Source organism: Balaenoptera ricei, chromosome 11 (assembly GCF_028023285.1).
Source record: "Balaenoptera ricei isolate mBalRic1 chromosome 11, mBalRic1.hap2, whole genome shotgun sequence".
NCBI classification, from domain to species: domain Eukaryota; kingdom Metazoa; phylum Chordata; class Mammalia; order Artiodactyla; family Balaenopteridae; genus Balaenoptera; species Balaenoptera ricei.
In genome coordinates this window covers 70,756,625-70,782,268 of record NC_082649.1, presented here as the reverse complement: position 1 = coordinate 70,782,268, position 25,644 = coordinate 70,756,625, and the positions used below count along the sequence as shown (strand labels likewise).

The window sequence follows — 25,644 nt, the reverse complement described above, 5'->3', positions numbered from 1 at the left end:
TTCAGTAAAGGTGAATTCTCATGCATAGGCAGAATCACTTCTCTACTAAATATTGGAAATGTTCTACATCTGCACTGATGAGCTCTTGCAATGGAACTCAATTTTTAATTAAACTTAGACACACATGACTAGTAGTACCATATTGGACAGCACAGCTCTGTATCATTCATTCAGTAAATACTGAGTGCCTATAATGTGTCATGTACTGTTGTAGGTACTAGGCAAACAGCACTGAGCAAAATGAGGTTCCTGTTCCCATGGAGCTTATATTCTAGGGAGGACAATTAACAAATATATACTGAGATATATTAAATGCCATGGAAGTAGACACAGAATGATGGGGCATACCCATACTTTGACAGGGTAGTAGGAAATGCTTCTTTACAGTGACATCTGAATGTCACCTAACCTGAATGAAAGGAGAGGACAAGTCATGTATATCCGAAGGAAGATGTTCCAGGTACGTGGAACAAGTGCAAAAGTCTTCATATTAATTGCCTTGATCTATCAAAATCTGAAAGGTAGAGTGTTGGTCTCCTACCAAGAGTGCAGCTTTGCCAAATTCCGGTATATGTAAGAATCTTTGCTTTACACATTTAACATCTTATTCAATGCATGATTCATAAGTGACATCTTACAGCTATGAAATGTTGCTCTTTGCCCCATTTAATGCTTTCTGATATTAAATATTTCTTTTTCACTATTACCACTCCTTTTTGGTTGCATCTGCCTAATATATCCTTGCTCCTGTTTTCAACCTTGGGGTGTCATTTTGAGAACATGAGGTGACGTGATTTTTAACCCTATTGGGACCTCTTAACTTTATATTCACATTTATTATACTTATTGATATGCTTGTTCTTGTTTCTGCCATCTTTTATTTTTCTTCCCCTTTTTTAGAATCCTTTCCTGACTTTTGCTATATTAAGGTCTTTGCTCCCTTTTTTTTAAACTCATAGTTTGGAAGTCCTATATCCTGGTATTGAGAAACAGAATATTACCTGTAATAACCCTTCCACTCCCATCCCTCCCACAAGGCCTTTGGAACATTTTTCTCTTCGGCCCTCTGGAAAATTTTAAAGGAATTTACAGTTTTATGGGTTTCCACTTTGAACCACCTTAGGTAAAGCCTGGATTAAATGTTTTCTGCTTGGCAATAGGCTTATTTTAGTGGTACCAAGATACTACTTTACCACAAATTTACATTTGTGGTAAATTTCATAGCTGTAAGATATCCCATATGAATCATGCATTGAATAAGATGTTAAATGTATAAAGCAAAAGTTTTTTTATAGGTGCTTGCTGTTGTTAAAAAAAAAAAAAAAGTATGTTAGGAACTTGTAGCTTCAGAAAATAGAAATGGTTCTTACACTTTCAGAACCACGAACTTCTAATTTTGGCTTTTACTAGTAGTCATGCTTGCAGAACAATAAACAAAAGACTCTTTAGACATTCAGTTGCACTGTGAGTTTTATTTGAAAACATTAAAACAGCCTGACGACTCATAATGAATTATAAAACTTTGATAGTTAAATTGTATTATCATTTATGAGGCTTTTATTCTTCATTATTTTGTAGACCTGAAAGAAACTTTGCATACTTGTGTTTTCTGTTCTCCATTTCAGAGGAAGATTGTGAAGAGAAGGTCTAAAATATTTATAAATCAAAACCCAACAGAGAAGTGAAATATAGAGAGAACAAAATCTGTACACAGCTGAGCATAGGTGTTTTTAGCTCATGTTTTGGATATGAAAACAATTTAACTCATGTCACACGAAACAAAAGCAGCTGCAGTAGTAAAGCTCAATCATGAAAACCCCAATCAATTATTTTTAGCATGTCTCTTAATTTTTCTTTCCCCTGGTTTCTTGTCTTCTGTGCCTGAGTCTTGAACAGGTAACCACTTGAGGGGGTGCCGGCGATAAATGGGCCACGGAGGAAGTGTCAGCTGGGTCACAACAGAGAAAATGCATCAATTATGGCCATTAAAAGTTTAAAAGAGCATTATGTATAATGCCTGGTTGCCAAATGACTCCTATGCTAAAGGTTAAAAAAAAATGAAACTGACATTCCTATGAAAACTGTGTGCCACCACCCAGACAAGATACTGTTAAGTGAGAACAAGCCTCACTGTTTACACATGGCTTTAAGAGCTAAAAGAAAGGTGAGGAGGGAGCAATATGAAGACTGTAAGGTCTTAAGGTCTAGTCTGACTTTAAGATTACTGCTTGGATCGCCTGCCAAAAGAAATGAGCTTTATATAACTTAACCTGATCTGATGCTATTTGGCATTTACTTTTCCAATGATAGCAAGGGAAGGATGAGGGAAACGATGGTGCCGGTTCTCACTACTAGGGCCAACCAAAACAACCCAATTCAGAAAACCTAAGTTGCCACTAACATCCAAGCACCCATAAATTTCTTACCAAACACGAAAAAGCAAATCCCGCCATAACTATATAGACAGTCCACCCGAACTGTTCAGCCACGTACCCGTAGATAAATCCAACTATCTAGAGACAAAGAAAGTATATTAAATACAGTCAAGCTGGGGGTGGGGTGGGGGTGGGGAGAGAAGATTATGCAAAACCAATACTTACTGCAGAAAAAAGAATAATGCCCTGAAACATCTGTTCAGCTAGCTTCTGGCCCTTGTAATCCTAGAGGTGAAGGAGAGCAAAGCAGGAATTGGTTCTACCACCGAAGAGGTACATTCCTGCCCTGGCCTCACAGCTTTGGCACAGGGCGATCCCGGTATATGGGGCTTCCCCAAGAACTTAAAGGAATGACATTCTGGGTTTCCCGGGGGAATTAAAGCATCCTCACGGAACCCGGGCTGCGGCATCCTCGCGCGGGAAGAGAGAAGGGGACCCAGGAGATTCATTTCGGGGAAGAAAATAGCCATCCGGGGTAGGAACCGCGGTGCACCGGGGGGGGGGGGTCTCGGACAAGGGTTGCGGAGCTGCCAGGCTCGCGAGCGGCGTGTAGGAATCTTGGGGCCAAGGCGGGCAGCGCCCTCACCATTTGCGTGGGCAGGGAGCTCAGATGCTCCAACATGACTGGCTCAGGAGGCGGGCGGCGGAGCGAAGGCGGCCGGGACTCAGGGATAGTAGGGGCCGTGGTCAGCTCCTGCGCACAGTTCTGCGGACCTGTCGAGCCGAGGGTCGCGATGGCCGCGGCCCCGGAAGCGGATGTCTCCCACAAACCCGGTCGGCCCGAGGCCCCGCCCCGTGCCCTCGCTAGGCGACCCGCGCTTTCGGAGCTGGCTGTAGGCCGGCGACCTCTCCGCAAGGGCCGAGATGCTGGCGGTGGCGGCCGAGCCGAGGCATCACGCGCCCGTGAAGAGTTCGCCGTCAGTGCTGTTGGGTGCCGAGGGCGGTCCAGGTCCCCCAAACTGTCCTTGGCTGTACCTTCGCGGCTTAACGGCGGCCTGCGCGCGCCCCGTCTCCATGGCGACGGACATTTCTCGGCGAGGACCCCAGCGGTCGGGCTGCCCTGGCGGCGCCTGCTCTGCGCGACGGTCTTGCGGACCGAGCGGCTAACGGGCGGGGGGCTGCGGGACTGCGCGGCGACCGCGGAGCTAGCGGGCAGGCGGGCTTGGTCCGGAGTGCAGGGGACGCGGGCGGCCCGGCGGCGGGCTGGGCCCCGGGGCTTGCGGCGGGGGCGCTGAGCTGGCGGGGCGGGCCGGGGCGTGGGCAGCGGCCCCTCCTCCTCGGGCTGCAGGTAAGGGCGGCCGTGGGGAGCGTACGAGGGAAACGGCTGGCCTCGGGGCCGCGGGGGTGGGGGGAACCCCCGGAGCGTCACCCATTGCGAAACACCCCTAAACGTTATTGACCCCCAGAATTTAGAGGGGAGTACCCCAGAACCCATCATCCAGAGAAAGGAAATGCCCTCGGAGAGGGACGGGTCCTGGCCCGCCCCTTCGCACCAGTTGGAGAGAGCTCGCACCCGGGGAGTCTCCAGTTTGTCCCTCCAGGCTGCTCGGCGGCTTCACTGGCGTCTTCACAGACTCAGGCCTCCCGTAAGAGGCCAGCAAAGGATTCGCACTGCCTCTCAAGGCCGGCATCTATCTCAGAAGCTTAGGCCCTGCCCCGTTACTCTGAGCAGGGTGGAAGACCCACGTTCCGGAGATAATCTGTTCTGGGAAACCTGGGCCTGTGGGTCCCAACTGGCTCTCTGGCCTCTGTGCTGTGTTGTGCCTCAGGGTCACAGGCGGTGGGATTCTAGGCACTCCAGGGTAGGTGGTGTGCGGCTGCCGCCCTCATGCAGTCAGCAAACATTCCCGGCAGCTTTTTTTGTGCCATGAATTGGGCCAAGGACATGGCCGTGACCAACACCAGACGCTTGCCTTCCTAGAGCCCAGAGTGTGTCAAGGGAGACAGCCACGTAACCCCACAAATATAAGCCGGATTTACTCTGGGGTAGCGAAGCCCGGGAGATGTGAGAGCTCAGGGGAGATGCAGCTGAATGTGAGGTTTGGGGGAGGCTCCCTTGACTCCTGAAAGCCAAGTAGGAGCTAGACAGATGAAGAGGTAGAGAAAGTGGATGTATATCCTTAGTGCTTTTTCCACCTTTCAGTCTGGCAGAGACTAAACAGACTTTCCCTTTTATGCAGAAATAGATGTATCCCTCTGTGTTATCCCTCTTTAAATGCACTTCACAGGGTGGCAGTTGCTGCAGAGACTTTATGGTATTTGAGCTATAAAGATAATCATGGGAAAAGGAAATTGCGTGTCAGGTTCAATTTCAGAGAGATCTCCATTGGAATCCATGTCTTTTCTTGTGTTTGAATTTGTTTTCATGATTATTATCAAAGATCGTGTTCCCTTTCAGAGCTGAGAACCAGCCTTGCTCCTGGATTAACAAGACCATTCAACAAATATCACATACCTATTACCATTTACCAGACACGGTTTTAGATGGCAAGGATACACCAGTAAACACTTTTCACTGGGGTCACTGTTCTCATAGAGCAGGGAAGACACAAATAAACAAATCAAATAAATGAGATAATTTCATAATTGAAGAGGGGGAGCGGTGAACTTTCTTGATGGCCTCTGAGGGGATGAGTAAGAGGACAGAAAGATGACCTTGGTCTTTTTTTTTTTTTTTTTTAATAAATTTATTTATTTATTTATATTTTATTTTTGGCTGTGTTGGGTCTTCGTTTCTGTGCGAGGGCTTTCTCCAGTTGTGGCAAGCAGGGGCCACTCTTCATCGCGGTGCGCGGGCCTCTCACCGTCGCGGAGCACAGGCTCCAGACGCGCAGGCTCAGTAGTTGTGGCTCACGGGCTTAGTCGCTCCGCGGCATGTGGGATCTTCCCAGACCAGGGCTCGAACCCGTGTCCCCTGCGTTGGCAGGCAGATTCTCAACCACTGCGCCACCAGGGAAGCCCGACCTTGGTCTTTTGTGACCTCGACAAAGCCACTTTGAATGGAGAAGTAGGGCCAGCGGTCTGGTTGAAGTAGGATAGAGGACAAGAGGAGAGAAAGTGGAGCTGGAAACTTTAAATTCTTTCAAGCTTTTAGAGTGAGAGTGAACAGAGAAATAGGTCTGTGGGTCTGCTGGGATATGGGAAGTGGTGTCTTTTTTTTTTTTTTTTTTTTTTTAAGAAATTCACGTTCTTTTATTTATTTATTTATGGCTGTGTTGGGTCTTCGTTTCTGTGCGAGGGCTTTCTCTAGTTGTGGCAAGCGGGGACCACTCTTCATCACGGTGCGCAGGCCTCTCACTATCGCGGCCTCTCTTGTTGCGGAGCACAGGCTCCAGACGCGCAGGCTCAGCAATTGTGGCTCACGGTCCCAGTTGCTCCGCGGCATGTGGGATCCTCCCAGACCAGGGCCCGAACCCGTGTCCCCTGTACTGGCAGGCAGACTCCCAACCACTGCGCCACCAGGGAAGCCCCCAGTGGTGTCTTTTTATTTTTATTTTTTAATTAACTGGAAGATACCAGAGCATGGTAATTAATGCTGCTAAGTGTGTGATCCAGCAGAGAGGGAAAGAGTTTTCTGATGCTGCACCAAGGAAACAATTATAGGATAGGTTGCAGAGCATGAGTGGAATGGCCTTCCTTGGGAATATATAGCAGTAGAAAGAAAAGCAGAAAAGGCCACTGTGATGTGGGTACTATTGCAGGTAGCTAGCAAGTTAAAAAACATAAAGTGTTCTTGCCCCCTAAGGTTTCTTCACCCATATTTCTGGGAATGCCTGCTATGTGTGTGTATTGTGAATGATTTGGGAATGTGAAGGTCTTATAATTTCTAAACAAAATACTACTTTTCATAGTGAACAATTGAATATCACTGATCAAATTGTACACAGTTGTGTACTCTTGCAAAAATATAGCCAATATTGCACAACCGGGATGTACATACAGTTTTGAGAATTCTTTCTAACCAGATCAGTGAATTCCATTACCAGGAATTGCACCAGGAAAGGATATATGGATCAGACACACTCCATAATAATCGGCATTTTGCATGTAGATAACTGTGGAAGAGTTTTAGGAGTGGGTGGTTTCTGCCATGCGAATCTACTTAAGTACATCAAATACCTGCTGGGATTGTGTTTTTCTTCTAGCTAGCTGGAATAGCACAAAATACTTGTGCCTCTCAATTAACATACCACCTGTAAGTAATTGTTAGTGGACATTGTTGAGCTAAACCATTGGCCCTTACACCATTAACTAAATGAGATTTATTAAAGTGAGATAGTTTTCTCCAGTCTTGGTGGAAGTTGGCTCCAAGCAGGCAGATGTTAAAACTCTATCTGAGCAGCCCCCAGTCTGCCACCTTCTATAGGTAAGGCTCAGTCCTCAAGAGGAGATAGAGACACATGGCTAGAGACACATGGCTCAGGGTATATAACGATGTGTAGTCTTTAGAGAGTAAGCTTGTTGGTATAATATACATATACTGTTCTAGAAAGAAATGAGAGTGAGCGAGAAAGAATGTGTGTGTGTGTATTTTAGATTGTTCTTTGGGAGTCTGAATTATGTTCTCCCAAATTTGTAATCTGGCCTGTGATCCCCAGTTTTTTAAACAGCCCTTCAATATATTTCTCTTCTTTTCAAAGGCCTTGAGAAATCAAGTGCCTGATAGGCACACACTTCACTTAAGATGAAATTAATTCAAACTGACTTTGATTTTAGAAATATGCTATATTTGAAAGTGCTTTGTAAAATTAATAGCCTTTATGTAAATGTTAGGTACTCCCACAGGGGACGATGAAGTAGAAAAGGGTAAAGTTCTCAAATGTAGGATCACAATATCCAGGCTGTATAAAATGTTTTTAATGAAACATTACCCAAAGATTGTTGTAGAAACCTAATTGTTTAATTTAGCCCCACTTACAGTCTTGTTTCCATTGAATTATTTGTTTTGAAAAAGTGAAGGCTTCAGATGAGCTGGGGAGCACAAACCACAGGCAGAGTGACAGTATTAGACACCACTTTCATAAGAAATGGGTAGTTAACCAACAGATAGGAAGCCCCCAGAAGAAGCTAATTTTTTCTTTTAGCAGATTTTTAATTTTTGAGACTAGAGCTCTAAACTTTTGATAGCAAGATTAGATTTTGTTAATTTTTGTAACTTTGTTTCTCTGCTATAGGTTTTTTTTTCTTTTTTATAAATTTATTTATTTTTGGCTGCGTTGGGTCTTTGTTGCTGCGCGCAGGCTTCTCATTGTGGTGGCTTCTCTTGTTGTGGAGCACGGGCTCTAGGCGTGCGGGCTTCAGTAGTTGTGGCTCACGTGCTCTAGAGCACAGGCTCAGTAGTTGCGGCGCACGGGCTTAGTTGCTCAGCGGCATGTGGGATCTTCCCAACCAGGGCTCGAACCCGTGTCCCCTGCATTGACAGGCGGATTCTTAACCACTGCGCCACCAGGGAAGTCCCTCTGCTATAGTTTTAAATGAATTTAGGAACTGTTCTTTTTTTCTCTTTTCTTTAATTCCAGTTAAAGATGAATGGAATACAGCTTGGAACAGGGATGTCTGTACCAACGAGACTGACCTTGGTTTACTTGATCATAGACAACTGAAGTCCATGTCTAATTAGGAATTTTAAGTAGAAATTCATTCAGAAAACATTTACATAGTGGTTAGACTCCAGGTATTCCTCCTGGTAGAATTTCTTTTGCTTTTCACCTAGTGGCATATGGTATACAAGGCTGTAAGTTACTGGAAGTATTTTATTATTATGACTACCGTAAAAAATTCAGATCCCAAATTGGGTTCTTGGAAACTGTTAATTCAAAACGAGTTTCTTGCAGAAAATACCGTATGCACTTCTTGTTTCAACCTGAATAAAAGTGTGTAGGCGGGACTTCTCTGGTGGCGCAGTGGTTAAGAATCCGCCTGCCAATTCAGGGGACACGGGTTCGAGCCCTGGTCCAGGAAGATTCCCCATGCTGCAGAGCAACTAAGCCTGTGTGCCAAAACTACTGAGCCTGCGCTCTAAAGCCTGCGTGCCTAGAGCCCATGCTCCGCAACAAGACAAGCCACAGCAATGAGAAGACTGCGCACCGCAACGAAGAGTAGCCTGGCTCGCCACAGCTAGAGAAAGCCCGCACACAGCCAGAAAAAAAAAAGCGTGTAGGCATGATGGCCATTCTAATGTACCTACTGACTTTGGGGGCTTGTTTTTGTTTTGTAGGGTTAATAACTAATTATATAAGACAGAAGAGAAAGATGTCATTCCGTAAAGGTATGTCCTTTCTACAGTTATGTTGTTTTATACCTGGTCAAAAGGTGAAGAGATGTAACATGGGCATTCTCCTTTGTTTCAGTAAATATTATCATCCTGGTCCTGGCTGTTGCTCTCTTCTTACTGGTTTTGCACCATAACTTCCTCGGCCTGAGCAGTTTGCTGAGGAACGAGGTTTCAGGTATGGGAACCCAGACTAATGCCTTGGCATGTGTTGAGGACCTGGAATTCCCTGTGTCCCACATTCTAAGTTACATCACTAGATTCAAGGAAAAGAAGGCTTTCTTCTTGGCCTTATAGAAGCTACTAAAGACTTTGAGAAAGGCAGGTGGCACTCACTGTGCTCTTGCAGCCTGTCCCCTTCTCCTTGCTGGGCAGTTGTTTGCTGACGGTTTGATCTCACAGAAGATTCCTTTTTACCAAATCAGAGGCCTTGGAGAAAGGAGCCACTGTGGGCTGTTATCTACAGACATTTCAGTAGGGCAGGGCTTCAGAATGTGGGGACGGGAGTGTTGCTGGTGTTTGATGCCTCTTCTGTTCACTAGAGTGTCAGTCCGGTTACTTTCCTTTACCTGTTACTCTGCTTTAACACATGAAACCATATCAGCAGGTCTTTAGTAGTAAAACAAAACCACAAAGCCTTGTCAACTGATTTAAAAGACCACTATTGTATAATTCCGCTGCCAGTTATTTTAGATTACTTGTTCATACTGCTCTGCCTTGGTATTGAGGGATGTTTGAGGCTTCAGTGTTTGTCAAAAATCATTTCTGGATTGTCACCCACCGTACTTGACCACAGCAAGAAAAGACTAATAGCTTTCCCTTAACTTTCACTGAGTGCTCTGATAGCATGTTTTTATAATAGTGTATATATGTGTGTGTATTTTTATATATACATATATATTTATATAAAGTAATGCATGCTTCTGGTGGGAACATATATAAAAAAGAAAATAGCATTCAAGCTCCATGAGGGCAGTTGTGGCTGGTACATAGGAGGTGCTTACTAAATATTCATTGAATAAATGATTTCACTGCCTAGAGATAATTATTAAAATTTTGTGTTAGTACCTTACAGGTTTTTTTTCTCTGTATTTTTTTCTATACAGTTGAGATTATACTATATATAAACTACACATGACATGGTTTTTCACATAGTTATATCCTAAGCACGTCACCATGACAAAACTCTTCATATGTAAATTTAATGTCACATAGTTTACTTTTTGCCATAGGAAAAAGTCTTTTGGTACAATGACTTTCAGATTTTTTTGAGGGCAACCCCACAATAATGAATGTGTTACATACAGCAGACACATACATGTATTTATTGTCTATCTGCCCTACACAATGGTAAAGATTTGACCATCTTATTCATGGCTGTAACCCTGGTGCCTAGATATTGCCTGGCACATAGTAGGCGCTCAGTGTTCAATGCATGATGAATGAGTAAAGGAACGTATTGTAAAAAGCAAGAAGGTTTACAAAACAATACTTGCAGTTGCTGTATGTGATGCATTCTGATATTTTCTTTTCTAAGTCACTGTTCTATTCCAATTCAGGAACTGTTTTCCTACTCATGTTCTGATTGCGGTCCACTTATATTGATTTCATGCCTATTTGTGGGATACAATTCAGTTTGAAAAACAACTGTTTTTTAGTCTGTTTCTAGGTTTTTCACAATTGTAAATAAAATTGTGACGTTTGGTTACCTCTCAGATGTTGTCCTTAAGAGACACAAGGGGAATTATTGGGTCAAAGGCCATGTACCTGTTTAAGGCTCTTGATACAAACTGCCCAAATACAATCTAAAAAGATTGTTATATTCCTACCAGTAATGTATCAGAATTGTCTGCCTATTTTTAAAAAATGCTTTTCCAAAGGCCTGGTTACATATAGGAAAACACAATTTCTGGGCTATATGCTTCACATTACAATGAGGCAGAATGAGGTGTAAATATCATAATTCTCAGCTTACCTCTTTTCATGTCTTGGGCTCTGTATCAAAAGCTTTTGAGATTGTGTTTGTATCACAGTACCTTCTTTGTGTGTGTTCTTTGCAGATTCAGGAATTGTGGGGCTTCAGCCTGTAGACTTTGTCCCAAATGCTCCCCAACACGCGGTAGACGGGAGACAAGAGGAGATTCCTGTGGTCATTGCTGCATCTGAAGATAGGCTTGGGGGGGCCATTGCAGCCATAAACAGCATTCAGCACAACACTCGCTCCAATGTGATTTTCTACATTGTTACACTCAACGGTACAGCAGACCATCTCCGGTGAGCTCGGCTTGCCTGATGATTCTGCTTCTAGGGGATGCTCTAAGAGCAGGCCAGCTGCCAATCCAGTATTAGTTTTTTCAATGTTTACATTTTTCCTATATAATTATTATACCACATGTAAACTGCACAGTTTTTCCATGTGATTGTACCATAAACATGTCTCCATGATAGCAGAAATATGTAAGAAAACTGTGCCAAGATGTAGATCAACTGCGTTACTATGCATAGTTAAGTGGATATTTTTTTGGTAATAAGACTTTCTCAATGAAGGAAGCAAGGTGTTGATTTACACTCTCTTACAAGTTCCTTATTTCAAGAACATGCTCTTGAGTAGTTCTGGTCTAGAGTGGGAAGGGACATGGGAGCAATGACAAGGTAGTATGGTGAAGTGAGCATAGCCCATAGTGGGGAACATTACCTAACCCTTTGGAACCCATTTACTCATCTGTAAGTACGGGGTATAAATATCCAGCTTAGAGGATTGTTGTGTCAAGTAAATGAAAAAATATATGAAAACACCTACCACATAATAATCGCTCAGTAAATGGTCCTTACTATTGTAACTGTTGTGATTAATAGAAAATCTGATGGATAGTCTTAACTGTGTTTTGAAAGATGCTTTGAATTAAGATTTACAAAGTTTACTCCAAGAAACATTTTATCTAACAGGTTAATAGTGGTCAAAGTTCTAAAACATATCTGTTCTTTTCTCCATGGTTGTTCATGAAAGTTGTTACAAATCATTTTTCCATACTTTAAAAACTCAAGAAATCATCTAAAATAATGTAGAAAGAAATATTGCATTAGAATAGACTACAGAAATAACATTATATCCACAAAACGCTGATGTGAAATGGGCCTAGGAAAAATGTGCAGTACCTCTTTAGGGAACACTGACTTTTCTTACAGGCAGTACCTTAGACTCAGGTGGAATTACTCAGCCAACACAGTGAATTAATGAGTGTGCAGATTAACAGACTGATTTACCAGCTTTGTTGATAACTTAGCTTTCACTATCATCATACTTTGACTCATTTTCTTCACTGATGTATTTGGAGGGACAAATGTTGAATGATCCATGTGGTGAAAGGATCTTCTCAATTCCATAATGAATTTTTTTTACAGCAGGTTTAGTGTCAGAAGAGTGATCAAAAGTATGAGTCTTTGGGTGCACTATCACCATGGAATCTTGGTTCAGGAAGGGACTTTAGTGGGTAAACTCACTGCAGATGAGGAAACCAAAGCTCAGAGGTGAAGGGGCTTGAAGACACCTATTTTGTCCTCAGGATTTCTCTTGCATTATGGTCTTATTGGAAAGCAGAGATATGGCTGTGGGTTGGGACATAATTACTTAAAACTGATATTTAGTGGTTTATTTTCATCAGGTCCTGGCTCAGCAGCAGTACCCTGAAAAGCATCAGGTACAAAATTGTGAATTTTGACACTAAACTTTTGGAAGGGAAAGTAAAGGAGGATCCTGACCAGGGGGAATCCATGAAACCAGTGAGTTCCACGCATCCTTGTTTGCACTTGGTAGTATCATGAAATGATTGGAATACCTGGGTAACTGTGGGTACAGTACTAGTACTTCCCTGGGAACCAAACCTGGAAGTTCTGAGACCTTTGGCTGTTTTCTGCATGGATACCGAGAGCATTCTGGGAGTTTCTAATAAACAAAAGCACAGCCACTGACAAATCTTGTGCCAATGCCTCTTTCCTTTTCCAGTTAACCTTTGCAAGGTTCTACTTGCCAATTCTGGTTCCCAGCGCAAAGAAGGCCATATATATGGACGATGATGTAATTGTGCAAGGTACTAAAGAATGTCACCATCAGTGCTGCTCTCTGTCCAGTGTGGGCGGTAGTGGTTGTCTTATTTATGATATCCTATAAAAGGCCATCCTAAGAAGTGGGAGGAATAGGGAATCCTGGGGCAACTTCCAGTGTAAATCTTAAACCTTATCTGTTTCAGGTGATATTCTTGCCCTGTACAATACACCACTGAAGCCGGGACATGCAGCTGCATTTTCAGAAGATTGTGATTCATCCTCTACTAAAGTTGTCATCCGTGGAGCAGGGAACCAGGTAAATTACTTATTAGACCTTGTGAATAGACACTCCACTCCCTATAATTCAGGTCAATGGGGAGAGGCAGCAAAATCAGGGAATTCTAAATCTTTAGCTACATTTTATTCACCAATTATTTCATCCCAAAACTCAAGGCTGCTTTCCTAGATTGGTTCACAGATTAGACAACCTAATTCTCCTTGAACATCTGGCTTAATGTTTAGGTTCCTGTTGTCTAACTTGCAATCCCAAGTGTCACTTTTATTTGCTTTATGTAGAGCCCTTTGCTAATAATGAGAAGTCGTAAGTAAGCAGAACAGTTATCAAATTATCGTTTGAAGCACTAAACATACTATATATCCCAATTGTGTTTTTAGTACAATTACATTGGATATCTTGACTATAAAAAGGAAAGAATTCGTAAGCTTTCCATGAAAGCCAGCACCTGCTCATTTAATCCTGGAGTTTTTGTTGCAAACTTGACAGAATGGAAAAGACAGAATATAACTAACCAGCTGGAAAAATGGATGAAACTCAACGTAGAGTAAGTATGTAACTGGCCTAGCTGTGAAAACTCTTGTTATTTCAACCCTGGTGGTCTTCACTAACAGGAATTAGTCAGGATTCTTTACTAACAGCTTTCATTTGTTATCTGTCCCACCAAGAGAAGGGCTGTACAGTAGAACACTGGCTGGCAGCATCACAACACCACCTCTGCTGATCGTATTTTATCAACAGCACTCCACCATCGACCCTATGTGGAATGTTCGCCACCTTGGTAAGTAGATAATTAACCAAGGGCCTAAGCTAATAAAGTGTCTAAAGGACCACCCTCAGGGGTGGAATATATTGTTTCCCTTAAGTTTCCTGCAGTCTTGTGTCTGACTAGTACAGTCATTTGGCTCTTTTTTCCTAAATGTAAGGTTCCAGTGCTGGAAAACGATATTCACCCCAGTTTGTTAAGGCTGCCAAGCTACTCCACTGGAATGGGCACTTTAAGCCATGGGGAAGAACTGCTTCATATACTGATGTCTGGGAAAAATGGTATATTCCGGACCCAACAGGCAAATTCAGCCTAATCCGAAGACATGTGGAGATCTCAAATATAAAGTAAATAAGTATGCTATAAGCATTTCTCAGGAAATCCTGGAAGAAAGTATGTGTGGGAAGTAACACTTGCTAGGTTTCAATGCCTGTTTGCAGCAACAAAGGGACAAGGGACATTTCAGCTGGGTAAAGAGGACAAACTGCCCCATCTGGCAGTCAGCTTCCCAGACAGACTATAAATATGCCTCCATCTGCCTTACCAAGAGTTTGCTTACTGACAGTGCTGAACGACCAGAGGTGAATGGACTTAAGATACGGCTGGTACAGCTAGTTCAACACTGCTGCTTGGTTTTAATTTTGTGACCTGTGGCCGAATCTGTAAATAAAGTAAAAACTACATTTTTCAATAAGATATCTGTTTTAACTTTACTTTTACCCACTCACTGTTTAAGAGATGAGTTATCTTTTTATAGAACTTAGACACTTTCGAAGTTGCCTGATTTTTAAAATGAATATATCATTATATACACATTCACAAAATTTACACAGCTTATGTCATACTGTAACAAACCGGTACATCACACGCAGAGAACAGCTTAGCAGTCTGCTCACAATGTTAAAGACCAACAACAGAACACCATTATAGAAGGACAAAGTTCTATTATACATAATCTGTACTGAAATCATAAGCATCATCTTCCTCTTCAGTCATTTTATCCAAGATGAAAGATGGTGCAGACTGCTTATCTATATTGGAAAGAAAAATGAGGTGTTTAAAAACAAAAATAAAAGCTACTGTACTGCTTTGTTAGAAGATCCCTCCACCCAACTCACCTGCTTCAGAGTCCTCAGGCAGTGCCTCGCAGGCCTCTTCTGCAGGGGACATGTCTGAGCTCTTTTCCTGTGGGACAGAGAAACAGTGTTAGTAAGCCCTTGTGTGCTCATTAATCCAAGTTAATTACATACCCAGAAAAAGTCTCTGGAGGTACACATTAATGGATGCACAAAATCAAGACTAATGATTGCAAGCCTTAAACTTCTACATTGTACGAGGCTTTTTAAAGTCATGAAATATTTAATTTCTATTTCTTCCTTCAGCCCCTTCCCCTCTGTTGTACATAGTAATGCTAGAAAACTTACTTCAGCTTGAACAACTCATGCACAACATACTTACATCACCTTCTTCGTCAACACATTCCTGGTCAGTGTTGACATCTTCATAGTCCCCCCCCTCCTCCTGCTTCCATTCTTTCTGTTTCGGCAATTCTTCAGGTATGTCCTTTTCCTCTATCACTCCATTTGTCAGACCCGATGACTGGAAAAGGATGCTACTGGCTAAACGAGGGCCCCTGATGGCTAGGAAAGGTAAACAGCCCATGTAAACGGATGAGACCTTTATTGGCCTGTCAGCTTATGAAGACAGTAGGTAAACACAAGCCGTGCTTACCTCGTATGCTGTGTGCATTGTTCTTTTCCAGTTCTTCCAGATTAAAGCCCCATTTCATGTCTGTCACAATGCTCTCATTAAAATGTGGAGGAGTCCAGGATGTAGGGGGATGGCAAAAGTAACTTAAGGAGGCACTGGTATTAAAAATAAAGTTTGTCAAAAGTCAGTTCCTTTATTCTGTGTGGTCATCAAAAAGCCAACAGAAAGAAGCCTTACCCTGTCCACTCAGACCACAGCAGTTTGGCAGCACCTTCTACATTTGGGCTTCCACCTTTTTGGTGCAGTCCTCTTCTCTGAGCAAATGAAGTAAAAAATTCCAGAGAATTCTTAAAGTCTGGGACAGTATATTTCAGTACGACCTTATTAAAAAAAGAAAAACAAACTCATCTATCTGATATAGTACAGATGTTAAAAAAAAAATGCTTATAATGAAATACAAGATGGAGCTCAAGGGAAGGGGATTCTTTTTACCTGTCGAGCATCAGCATGGGACAGGATGGCACTAGCAGCCTCCATTGGTTTCACTACCTCAATACTTGCTGGACTTCTCAGAGCGAGTGCAATAGCAGAGTTAAGTGGAGACACGATGAAACTTGGACTATCTATGATTGTGATTTGTTTGTCCAAGGGGACAACCTGCATGTACCTGAAACAAGAAAGATGGTAACTGACGGGCACTGGTTTTCCTAAAGGCCAAGAGACACAACGAAGCTCAGGGTTGGATTGAACAAACTCAGCACAGTCTGTCAGATCCACTTTATCATCATTTGCTTCATGTTTATCTAAAACCGTAACAGCACACCCTCCTCTTCTAAAGACAAAACACTACGTGTTATAGCTTACATACATATTGACCTAAACACATGCTGTTTCCTCTGTCGTATCTCCCCTCTTCTACCTGGCAGACTTCTATTCATTTCAAGTTCAGGTTCAAACATCACTTCCTCTAAGGCAGCTTTTCCTTCTATGAATCTATTTGCTCATCTTTCAAACTAGATTGTGGGCAGCTATTCTACTCTAATCAATTCTTCCCAAGCCTAACACTGGCTTAACCCTCTTCCTTTCACTGAACAGAAAGTTGAGTAAATAGAAATAGAAAACTCTCTCCCTTAAAATAAACAAAATCATACTTACCTATAATGAAATATTGCAATTATGGAACTCAATTTACCTTGTAAGTCCCATGGATACACCAACATTGCATATCCGTTCTTGTTTTAAGCTATTGATGATGCTGCTTTTCCCCACATTTGGGAAACCTACAAATGGAAAATCCACAGATACAAAAGGCATTCTGTGCTGGTAATTATAAAATCTCCACTCCCTTATTTTATCCCTGCCTGTTTAGAGCAAGATCAGAGTTGGATCTGAGCGTCTTCACTTCAACACTAAGACTGCTCTTAGCATCTTCATTTCTTGCACAGGTAATGAAAGGGCAGGAAAAGATTATTAATTCAAATAAACCAGAGCTCTTAGAAGCTAACATTACCTATAGTGCCGAGTTGCACTTACTGAGATAAGACATAAAATATGTTGAACTGAAACTCACCAATTACCCCAATGTGAATGGCTTTGCCATAAGTCTCCTGAAAACCTCCAAGAAGCTTCCAAAGGCCTTCTTTTCCAACACAGACTTCACTTTTGAATGGAGCAGCTTTCTTCTTTACCTTCACAAGTTAAAATTCTAAATAATTAGTTTAACTACTTCTGACAACCCACCAGACAAAACCCAAGCAATCTGGCTCCAGAGCCCATCTATTAAAAACACCACATTCCATTGCCTTTCATATTATCCCTGGATGAAATCAGAGTTGGATCTTACAAGTTTTCATTTTTTAATCAAGAATTTGTACACTCATCATATTTCACCCATCTGAAAGATGAAAGAACCACATTTCCCACCACTAAATTAAGGGTACCTTGATTCTCTTCCCTTTGTCCTTCAGATTTGTTGAGGCTTTGAACACCACTGTTGGCAATTCCTTCATCAAATAACTTAGCCAGTTCTCCAAATTCTCCTTTGGTACCAAATCTGATAGGGATTAGGAACAAAACACTGTTCCAATTTGGTCATTTTGTTGAGATGAATGTGCAAAGTCTAGTAAACTATGGATTTCATTCAGGTTTGCCTTTTCCCAGTTTTTTCAAAAGTATCTGAACTAGAAGATGGGGAGAGGGTCAGCTCCCTACCATGCTTCTGGTTAACAGAGTTCAGTATGCACACCTCTGTATTTAATTCCCCTCTGCACTGCTCATCCTTTCAGAAATAAGTCAACCTCTAGAATATTACCGTACTAACCTTAGGGCTATGTTTCCAGAATTTACTATCAGGTAGCAGCCATGTTTACTGACCCCAACTGTAATTTTAGATCCCATCCTTACTTTCTGTTTCACAGGTTTCTGTTTCTGGGTGTTTCTGTCCCTGCTGCTCAAACCCAGATACATAATCATGTCTCATCTAAATAGTGCCACGTGTCGACATTGTGCAGGTGTGGCGAATGTGGCACTCTGTCATCATTTCCTACGTGAAATATACTACACAGTAAGCTGAGTATAAAAGCTTACACTCTTAAATAAGACAAGGTGGTTAAGTAATGAATAGCAAAAGAATAGTACAAACCAGTTAACTCGCTTCTAGAAAACATCTCCAGGACCTCCCTGGCGGTGCAGTGGTTAAGAATCCGCCCGCCAATGCAGGGGACACGGGTTTGAGCCCTGGTCCGGGAAGATCCCACGTGCCGCAGAGCAACTGAGCCCGTGCACCACAACTACTAAGCCCACGTGCCACAACTACTGAAGCCCACATGCCTAGAGCCCGTGCTCCGCAACAAGAGAAGCCACGCAATGAGAAGCCTGCACACTGCAATGAAGAGCAGCCCCCGCTTGCCACAACTAGAGAAAGCCCACACATAGCAACGAAGACCCAACACAGCAATAAATAAACAAGTAAATAAACTAAACTATAATATAATAAGGGGAAAAAAAATTTCCACCCCACTGCCCAGCACTGTCTTTGGCAACAAGAGCTCACGCTTATGCACTGGTTTTGTTGAGGTCAGAGTTGGATCTTAACAGTCTTCAGAGACAATCAGACTGTTCAGATGTTTTCCTCATACCTCACTAGTACATATGGAACATAAAGAGCAATGTTTTCGCCTACCTGATTTATTTAATACAAGTACCAGCTTTTTCTGTCCACCCTTGACAATGGCTTCTTCTACCTGGGGACACCTGCAACCAAGAGGATCTCTGGCATCCAACACCTCCAGCACAACATCTGAGGCTTCAATCACCTGTCAAAGCAGAAGCTATCAGAACAGCATCCCTTGCTCTGGCACCACCCTCCACATAAGTACACTGGCGTTGTCTACTTTGCAACAGGGTGAGCTCAGAGTTGAATCTCTTAAAAAAAACTTTTTTTTTCATTTATTCATTTTTTTTTTTTGGCTGCATTGGGTTTTCATTGCTGCACGTGGGCTTTCTCTAGTTGCAGCAAGCAGGGGCTACTCTTCATTGCGGTGTGCAGGCTTCCCACTGTGGTGGCTTCTCTAGTTGCGGAGCGTGGGCTGTAGGCGCACGGGCTTCAGTAGTTGTGGCGCACGGGCTTAAATACTCCCTTGGCATGTGGGATCTTCCAGGACCAGGGCTCAGAACCCGTGTCCCCTGCATTGGCAGGCGGATTCCTAACCACTGCGCCACCAGGGAAGCCCCAGAGTTGAATCTCATATCTTCACTTTGGTGTGAATGATGTTCACATGTTTATTTCTTACATGACAGTAGGACATAGGTTTGTTCAGTGGCCTCTGATCAAAGTGGATTTCAAGAGTGGAAACATTCCCAACTATCTAAATATATAATCTTCCCATTCTGAGTTATGTAGTTTGAAAGACCTTTGTGGCCCTGCCAAGAGCTGCTGAGAAACACAGTCAGGGTCTATTCACAGGAGGGAGTGAGCTTAGGAAAATAGGTGTTGGGGATGGCAGTGCTACACCAAAACATCCCTTTGACCTCCTTCACTTAGGTTTCAGCAGAGTACTTTAGAGACTCTTACTTCTGTACTGCTCCTCTAAAGTATTTCCTTCTATTCAAAAAGCCACTGTGTCAACATGTTATTTTATCACAAAATGCCACTTCTGTAAATCATGCTTATGGGGAACTGTTCCCATGTAAAAAATTAAAACCATAAGAATATTTCCTTCAGTTAAACATATCAGAGTAAGCCAACTTGCTGAAGAATTCTTCCTGCTCAAGAGAACTCTACTTCCACCTCTACAAGGTTGGTGTCAGAAGAGAAAGAAAAAAAAAATTCTAGTCTTTTAAACCTCGTTACCACTTTTAGACACTAACCTAAACTATGATACCTTTTTAAGTTCCTGACAATACAGCCTCTTCGGATTCTGTTTGCTTGACTTGGCTTTCTTAGCTTTGCATTGCCCAAATTCCTAGGGGATAAAGACAAGGGGAAAGGAAACAAAATTAGTAGGTCAGTAGATGTAACCTATTTCTCCATTTTTCATGACTGTAATCATACCTCTTTCACAGGTTCCATGTTAGATAGCTCAACAGCAGAGTCAGTTTCAAGTCTTCTTTTCTTGTCCTGTTCCTTCTGCCTGTCAAGTTTCTGCTGCTGTTTCAGTTCTTCAAGCTGTGTTCAAGCCACAAGAGAAATGGGAGAGCCAAAGTGACCTGATATTGTAACTTTACTTTGAAAAAAATACACACACCCACACATCACTTGTTGAACATTTTAGCTAATGCATTTTACCCGCTGTTTCCTTAGCTCAGCTTCCCGAAGAAGAGCCTCCTTAAAAGGAGCACTGTTTGGAACTCCCGGGTCTTTCCTAGGCTTCTTTCGACCCCGTTTTTTAGCCTCTTTCCTCAATTTTCGATGGTGCTCTCGAACCTATCATAATAAAATTTGATTTAACAAAAATACTGAACAAAATTCATGTGAGTAACCAATCTGGCTGCAGTTTACTTGTATCTGTAAAATGACCTAGAAACATAGAACTTTAACTGTAACAATGCAGAGAACACACATACTTATGTAAGAAACAGCAAGAAAATGTCACCAGGAGATTCTTTTTGCAGCAATTGTTACCATATTGATCAAAATTTACAGACTCTTATCACTGAATTACTTCTGATGCTTAAGAGCTTGTGTCATAGTCTATCCAACCTCTGTTTCTTGAAGTGAAATCATACTAATATTAATCCAGACCTCTTTGTGGAGGAGGAGTGGGGCAGAAATCAGTTTAGCATTATACTTGGTATAACTCTTCCAAGATCAAGACTTACCTTTTTTTGGATTTTATACCGCTTATGGCAGGTCATGCGTTTACTTGCTTTCTTTAACTCTGCAAAGCAACATATCACAAAAGGGTTAATTTATTTACTGTTTCCTTTTAAATTTATTTTATTTATTTATTTTTGGCTGCGTTGGGTCCTCATTGCTGCGCATGGGCTTTCTCTAATTGTGGTGAGCGGGGGCTACTCTTCGTTATGGTGCGCGGGCTTCTCATTCCGGTGGCTTCTCTTGAGCCACCAGGGAAACCCTATTTACGGTTTTTTAAAATCCACTTTATCCACAAATGATCAGTTTTAGTTTCTGATGACTGCGCTCTAGGGTCACATCCATATTTGCGTTAAGTAATTAACTGGCTCTGAAACCTAATTTAAGAATCTTGTGGGGAAGTTCCCTGATGGCACAGTGGTTAAGAATCCGCCTGCCAATGCAGGGGACACGGGTTCGAGCCCTGGTCCGGGAAGATCCCACATGCCGCTGAGCAACTAAGCCCGTGCGCCACAACTGCTGAGCCTGCGCTCTAGAGCCCGCGAGCCACAACTACTGAAGCCCGAAAGCCTAGAGCCCGTGCTCCGCAACAAGAGAAGCCACCGCAATGAGAAGCCCGCGCAACGCAATGAAGAGTAGCCCCCACTCGCCACAACTAGAGAAAGCCCGCGCGCAGCAACGAAGACCCAACGCAGCCAAAACTAAAAATAAATAAATGAATTTAAAAAAAAAAAAGAATCGTGGGGTGTGTGGTAAAAATAAACACGGACCACTCAAGTCCCAAAGACTCTGATTCAACAGATCCGTTGTAGAGACCAACTTCCCCGCTCCCACTCTTCCCAGATTAGAGTGGGATAGCACACAGGAGCGTGTAAGATCCAAAAATACAGCCACTTCTTGTCAAATAGCACGAATCACAAAGGAGGAGCTAACAGTGGGTTTGAGAGGCGGCTCTCAGATCTCACCAGGGCCGGATCAAACGTGGCCGCACAAGGCACAACGCTGCGCCTGAAACCTGGCTCAGACACTGACCGGGTCCTCACGAGACTCTGGCCCGACCTTCACCCTTGGGGCCCAGCCTTCTTTCTGCACCACAGGCCCGCGATTCACGTGGGGCCTTCCAACCCTCAGCTCTAGGCGGGATCAGGGCTACGGTCTCCCTGCCGGCCCTCCATTCCCCCAGAGACCAAGCCGCAGAGGAGCGCCCTGGTGGGTTCGTCGACCATCAGACACAGAGGCCCCTCCAAGCCCGCCCCCTGACCACACTCACTCGGCCGCTTCATACTGTAAGTCGGAAGGGTTGCGCCTGCAGTTGCACCAGCGCTCACAGCCACAAAGTGCCTCCGCAGGAGCCACGTGCGAACTGAGACCACGGGCGAGCGTCACGCACTCACGCTGCTGCCGTAAAGTGCGCCGCCGCCTGCCCTCGTGCGCGCGCTCGCAGTGTCGCGCGGAGCCAGGTTCGCTTGGCGGCCGCGGGGCTGGTTTTGCGGCGGCACCGGGAGGGGTGAGGGCGGTGAGGGCGGCGGGTGCTGGAGCGACGGCAGCGGCCGGAGGAGCAATAGCAGCAGCCGTGGCGGCCACGGGGCGGGGCGCGGCGGTCGGTGACCGCGGCCGGGGCTGCAGGCGTCGGAGCGGCTGGGTAAGGCCGGGCCTGGGGCGGGCGGGGCCGCTTCCTCTCGGCCGGCTGCCGGGCCTTTGTGTGGGCCCGGGCGGGCGGGAGCAGCGGCGGAGGCCCCGCCCCGGCCGTCGGGACGCGCCGGTCGGGCCGGGCGCGCGGGGCGGGGCATGGCGGCGGGCTTCGGGACGCGCCCGGCAGCCTTGCCGCACCTGCCGGCCGGGACAAAGGCGCGCAGCGTCCCGGAAACTCCCCGCGCCCCGCTTTCCCGCCCCCCGCGGCTGGCCGAGCTCTCGTCGCGGGCAGCTTCAAAACTGTCAACGTTTCCCTTAGTTCCCCGTACCGGTGACAGGTTGGGAAAGTCATTTCCTCCTGAGCTCAGGGCCTCCTTTTTTTGTTGTCGTTTTTTGACGGTTCAGACACAAACTCTCCTAGTAAATTTTTTTTTTAATACTTTCTGGATGACTCTGTTTAGACTGAATATTTTTATCAATGGGACTTGTATTCATCGTGGAGCCCAGGTATAGTTTCTTATCTGCAACACCACAAAGAATCGAGGTTTTCAAATCGTGTGTTTCTGGTTTTTAATATTTTTTCGTCTCTTAAGATTTTTTTACTGAGAAAGAAGCATAGTTTTGTTATTGCAGGGTAGAAATTGGTGACTTAAAGAGGAAGAAAGATTGGCAAAAATGTAGAAGAAATCCTGAAAAGCAAATGACAAATACACGATATAGTGGATATAGAAATTATTACTACAATTGTAGAAACATGTTGGAGTAAAGCATTTTTATTAACTTATCTTCCAACAAACTAAGACTCCTCAAAAATGACTTCAAGGTATTTTTTCCCATTTAGTAGTGAGCTCTTTTCCCAAGTATAATTCAAAAGCAAATTGGACTCAGTACAAAAGAGTATAATTTCTGCCTTATCACCTGTTAACAGATTGCCCTTATTTTAGATCCAAAGGAAGATTGGAAGGTATCTTTTGAAGAAGTATGTCAAATCAGTAATAAATATGTGTGGATAAATAGAAGGGCTTTGACCACTTTCTTTGGCTTTGGGAGTGTACAAAATATCTTAAATATTCATATCTATGCAGATCGCCAAGATTAGTAAATTGCTATCTGTATGATAGACTACTCTCAAGGCATCCAACATCATGTGAGAGAACACTGAATTGGGAGAATATTCCCTAAGTTAAAACACAGGCTGCAACATAATACATGTGGTTTGTTCATGCTTTTTTTTTTTTTTTTTAAAAAGGGCAACCAGGGCATAGAATAAATATTGAAAGCTGTGAACGCCAACGTTAAGGGTGCTTTTTCTCTGGGAAGCTGGATTATAAGCGATTTTTTTCCCCTTTTGAATCTTCTGTTTTCCAAGATTTTTGTTTTAAACGTGTATTACAGTACTAAGAAATACTAGAATGAGTGTGTTTCATGTTTGGTAATTGCAATCATTGTTGCTTTTGTTGTGGTCATCCATGTACAATGCTTGGTGTCAGTCGATTTATCTCTTGTAAAAATAAAATACAGTGTGTGTGTGTGTGAAAAAAAAAAAAAAAGAAATACTAGAAATACAGGAGAGTACTAAAAGTCTATGAACTGTCAAAATATACCATTTGGCTATACTGAGTAAATATTGTCCCAGTTGCACATTGTAAAGTTATTCTTTACTGTCCAATGTAATTTATCATTGGTTGTTAGAGTTTTGGACATGTGACTGTAATCAGTGCCATTTAAAAACTTGTAACTAAGTTTCAGAATCTTTTTTCTGTATAGAAAAAGAATTACTGAATGGATGCTCACAGGCCTTTGAAAGTATGCAAACATTTTTTTTAATGTCTCACTTAAGTGCACTTTTAATATGTTTTATTAAATAGATAAGTTGATCATTGAAACTATGCTATAAGTCAGGCTACAAAAATGGATAAAGTGCTGTTCCTGTGCCCAAGACAGCGTGCAATCCTAGAGTTAAAACTTAACATTTTTGTTGTGTTTTGACATTGCAAAGTGATTTCACATACATTTTTCACTGCCGTTAACAATCCAAGGGAGATATGTACACTACTGTTCTCATTTTAGAAATGAAGAAACAGATCTGAGAGGTTGTGACTCAAGCAACATCAAACAGATAATTAGAGATGGAAGACCTGGGTCTCTTATCCTGGTCTTCTGAGCTCAGGTCCTATTGCTCCTGCCACCCACCTGGCCACATTGCCTTTCTAGCCAAACTTCCAAAAAACATGTTAAAATGTGTTCTTTGGATGAGAAAATATTTGAAAATTATCCTTAAGTTGAATCTTTTTTCTTATCAAAGTAAATTATTAATGAGTCAAGGAGTTTTGGATAGTGTGTGGTCTAAACATTCCCCCCCCCCCCAGTGATTTACATTTTTTGTCATTTGATTTTCAGCAGATTATTTATAAAAGTAATTTTGACCTGCCAAATTGTTGAAGGCTTTTTTTTTTTTTTTTTTTTTTAAACCTTTCTAAAGTTGTATGTGATATCTTTTCAGTGCTGATAGGACTTTTGGAAAGAAATGTCTTTCTCTGAATTTTTTTGGTGGGGAGGAGTTTTCCATACTCTTTGCTCACATGAGCCATTCTTGGTTTGTTCCAGCTTGCTAACACTTGGTGTCACATGTGAGCCTTCCACATGTGTTCACTCTCCATTCCAGCTCTGTGATTGAACTCTGCTCTTATTGACTAGGGGGCAGTTGGGCAGGCATGCTTCGTTCCTGGAATTGACAGTCATTCGTGTGAGTAAAGGGGAACCTCAGTGAGGCATCTTTATGCATGTGAAAAGCATTTGGTTTTAAAATGGAAGAAATGTCAGATACTGTTAGTTCCTGAGCCTTTGCAGCTGTTTGATTGGCGCAAGAAAACCGATATGCCTATTTTCTCCAGATCTTTTATCTTTAGCAGTTCTGCTTGAATGTTTTCTGTCTATTCGTACTCATTTTTACTCCTTTGACCCTTCTTTTTATTTCCCCTGTCTCTGCCTTGTTCTTCTCTTTCAGTTTTGAATATATTAACACTGAATCAGCACTTCTAAAGCCCTGCCTTCTCCCACTGGCTTCACTTGGCCTTCAGACATAATGAGGAGACTGGCTTTTCGAGGAGCTGGTTGTGCTCTGGTAAAGCTGGTAAATTACTGATCATCTACACCCTTTCCCTTTTCTGTCCTTCC

At 43.0% G+C, this 25,644-nt stretch overlaps 4 protein-coding genes and 4 non-coding genes across 28 annotated transcripts in view; 2 read left to right on the top strand and 6 right to left on the bottom strand.

The window, feature by feature from the left end:
• Positions 1-1,452: 1,452 nt before the first annotated feature.
• Positions 1,453-3,422, bottom strand: SPCS1 (signal peptidase complex subunit 1). The gene is made up of 4 exons (XM_059939892.1): positions 3,022-3,422; positions 2,601-2,660; positions 2,427-2,513; positions 1,453-1,948 (listed from the first exon to the last, which is right to left on the bottom strand). The coding sequence occupies exons 1-4, from the start codon at positions 3,055-3,057 to the stop codon at positions 1,823-1,825; spliced, it is 309 nt and encodes a 102-aa protein (XP_059795875.1). The 5' UTR covers positions 3,058-3,422; the 3' UTR covers positions 1,453-1,822.
• GLT8D1 (glycosyltransferase 8 domain containing 1) lies at positions 3,223-14,505 on the top strand. 2 transcript variants are annotated; one of them, XM_059939890.1, is made up of 11 exons: positions 3,223-3,352; positions 3,842-4,237; positions 8,653-8,703; positions 8,786-8,884; positions 10,767-10,980; positions 12,369-12,486; positions 12,710-12,794; positions 12,954-13,066; positions 13,426-13,592; positions 13,714-13,826; positions 13,972-14,505. In XM_059939890.1, exons 3-11 carry the CDS (start codon positions 8,688-8,690, stop codon positions 14,160-14,162), a joined length of 1,116 nt encoding a protein of 371 aa, XP_059795873.1. In that variant the 5' UTR covers positions 3,223-3,352; positions 3,842-4,237; positions 8,653-8,687; the 3' UTR covers positions 14,163-14,505. The 2 variants fall into 2 exon arrangements, with proteins under 2 accessions (XP_059795873.1, XP_059795874.1); XM_059939891.1 differs by lacking the exons at positions 3,223-3,352; positions 3,842-4,237 and adding an exon at positions 3,651-3,723.
• An 87-nt stretch (positions 14,506-14,592) lies between these two features.
• GNL3 (G protein nucleolar 3) lies at positions 14,593-22,530 on the bottom strand. The gene is made up of 15 exons (XM_059939888.1): positions 22,106-22,530; positions 20,841-20,899; positions 20,308-20,445; positions 20,074-20,187; positions 19,904-19,984; positions 18,703-18,835; positions 17,462-17,574; positions 17,092-17,209; positions 16,714-16,801; positions 16,014-16,188; positions 15,759-15,901; positions 15,543-15,676; positions 15,270-15,451; positions 14,930-14,996; positions 14,593-14,842 (listed from the first exon to the last, which is right to left on the bottom strand). Exons 1-15 carry the CDS (start codon positions 22,116-22,118, stop codon positions 14,757-14,759), a joined length of 1,644 nt encoding a protein of 547 aa, XP_059795871.1. The 5' UTR covers positions 22,119-22,530; the 3' UTR covers positions 14,593-14,756.
• Positions 16,245-16,321, bottom strand: LOC132375501 (small nucleolar RNA SNORD69). Its single transcript, XR_009506049.1, has one exon. It is a non-coding gene; the product is annotated as a small nucleolar RNA SNORD69 (small nucleolar RNA).
• On the bottom strand, positions 16,885-16,960 carry LOC132375500 (small nucleolar RNA SNORD19). Its single transcript, XR_009506048.1, has one exon. It is a non-coding gene; the product is annotated as a small nucleolar RNA SNORD19 (small nucleolar RNA).
• On the bottom strand, positions 17,336-17,417 carry LOC132375504 (small nucleolar RNA SNORD19B). The gene has a single exon (XR_009506051.1). It is a non-coding gene; the product is annotated as a small nucleolar RNA SNORD19B (small nucleolar RNA).
• Positions 18,585-18,661, bottom strand: LOC132375499 (small nucleolar RNA SNORD19). Its single transcript, XR_009506047.1, has one exon. It is a non-coding gene; the product is annotated as a small nucleolar RNA SNORD19 (small nucleolar RNA).
• Positions 22,338-25,644, top strand: part of PBRM1 (polybromo 1) — a 114,467-nt gene continuing 111,160 nt past the window's right edge. For 10 of the 20 annotated variants that reach the window (XM_059939866.1, XM_059939882.1, XM_059939877.1 and 7 more), the window contains exons 1-2: positions 22,338-22,477; positions 25,475-25,600. In XM_059939866.1, coding sequence (XP_059795849.1) covers positions 25,553-25,600 — 48 coding nt within the window. In that variant the 5' untranslated portion in view covers positions 22,338-22,477; positions 25,475-25,552. Of the gene's footprint in view, positions 22,478-22,835; positions 22,975-25,474; positions 25,601-25,644 lie in introns of those variants that run through there. The other 10 variants (XM_059939884.1, XM_059939869.1, XM_059939883.1 and 7 more) reach the window with 3 other exon arrangements.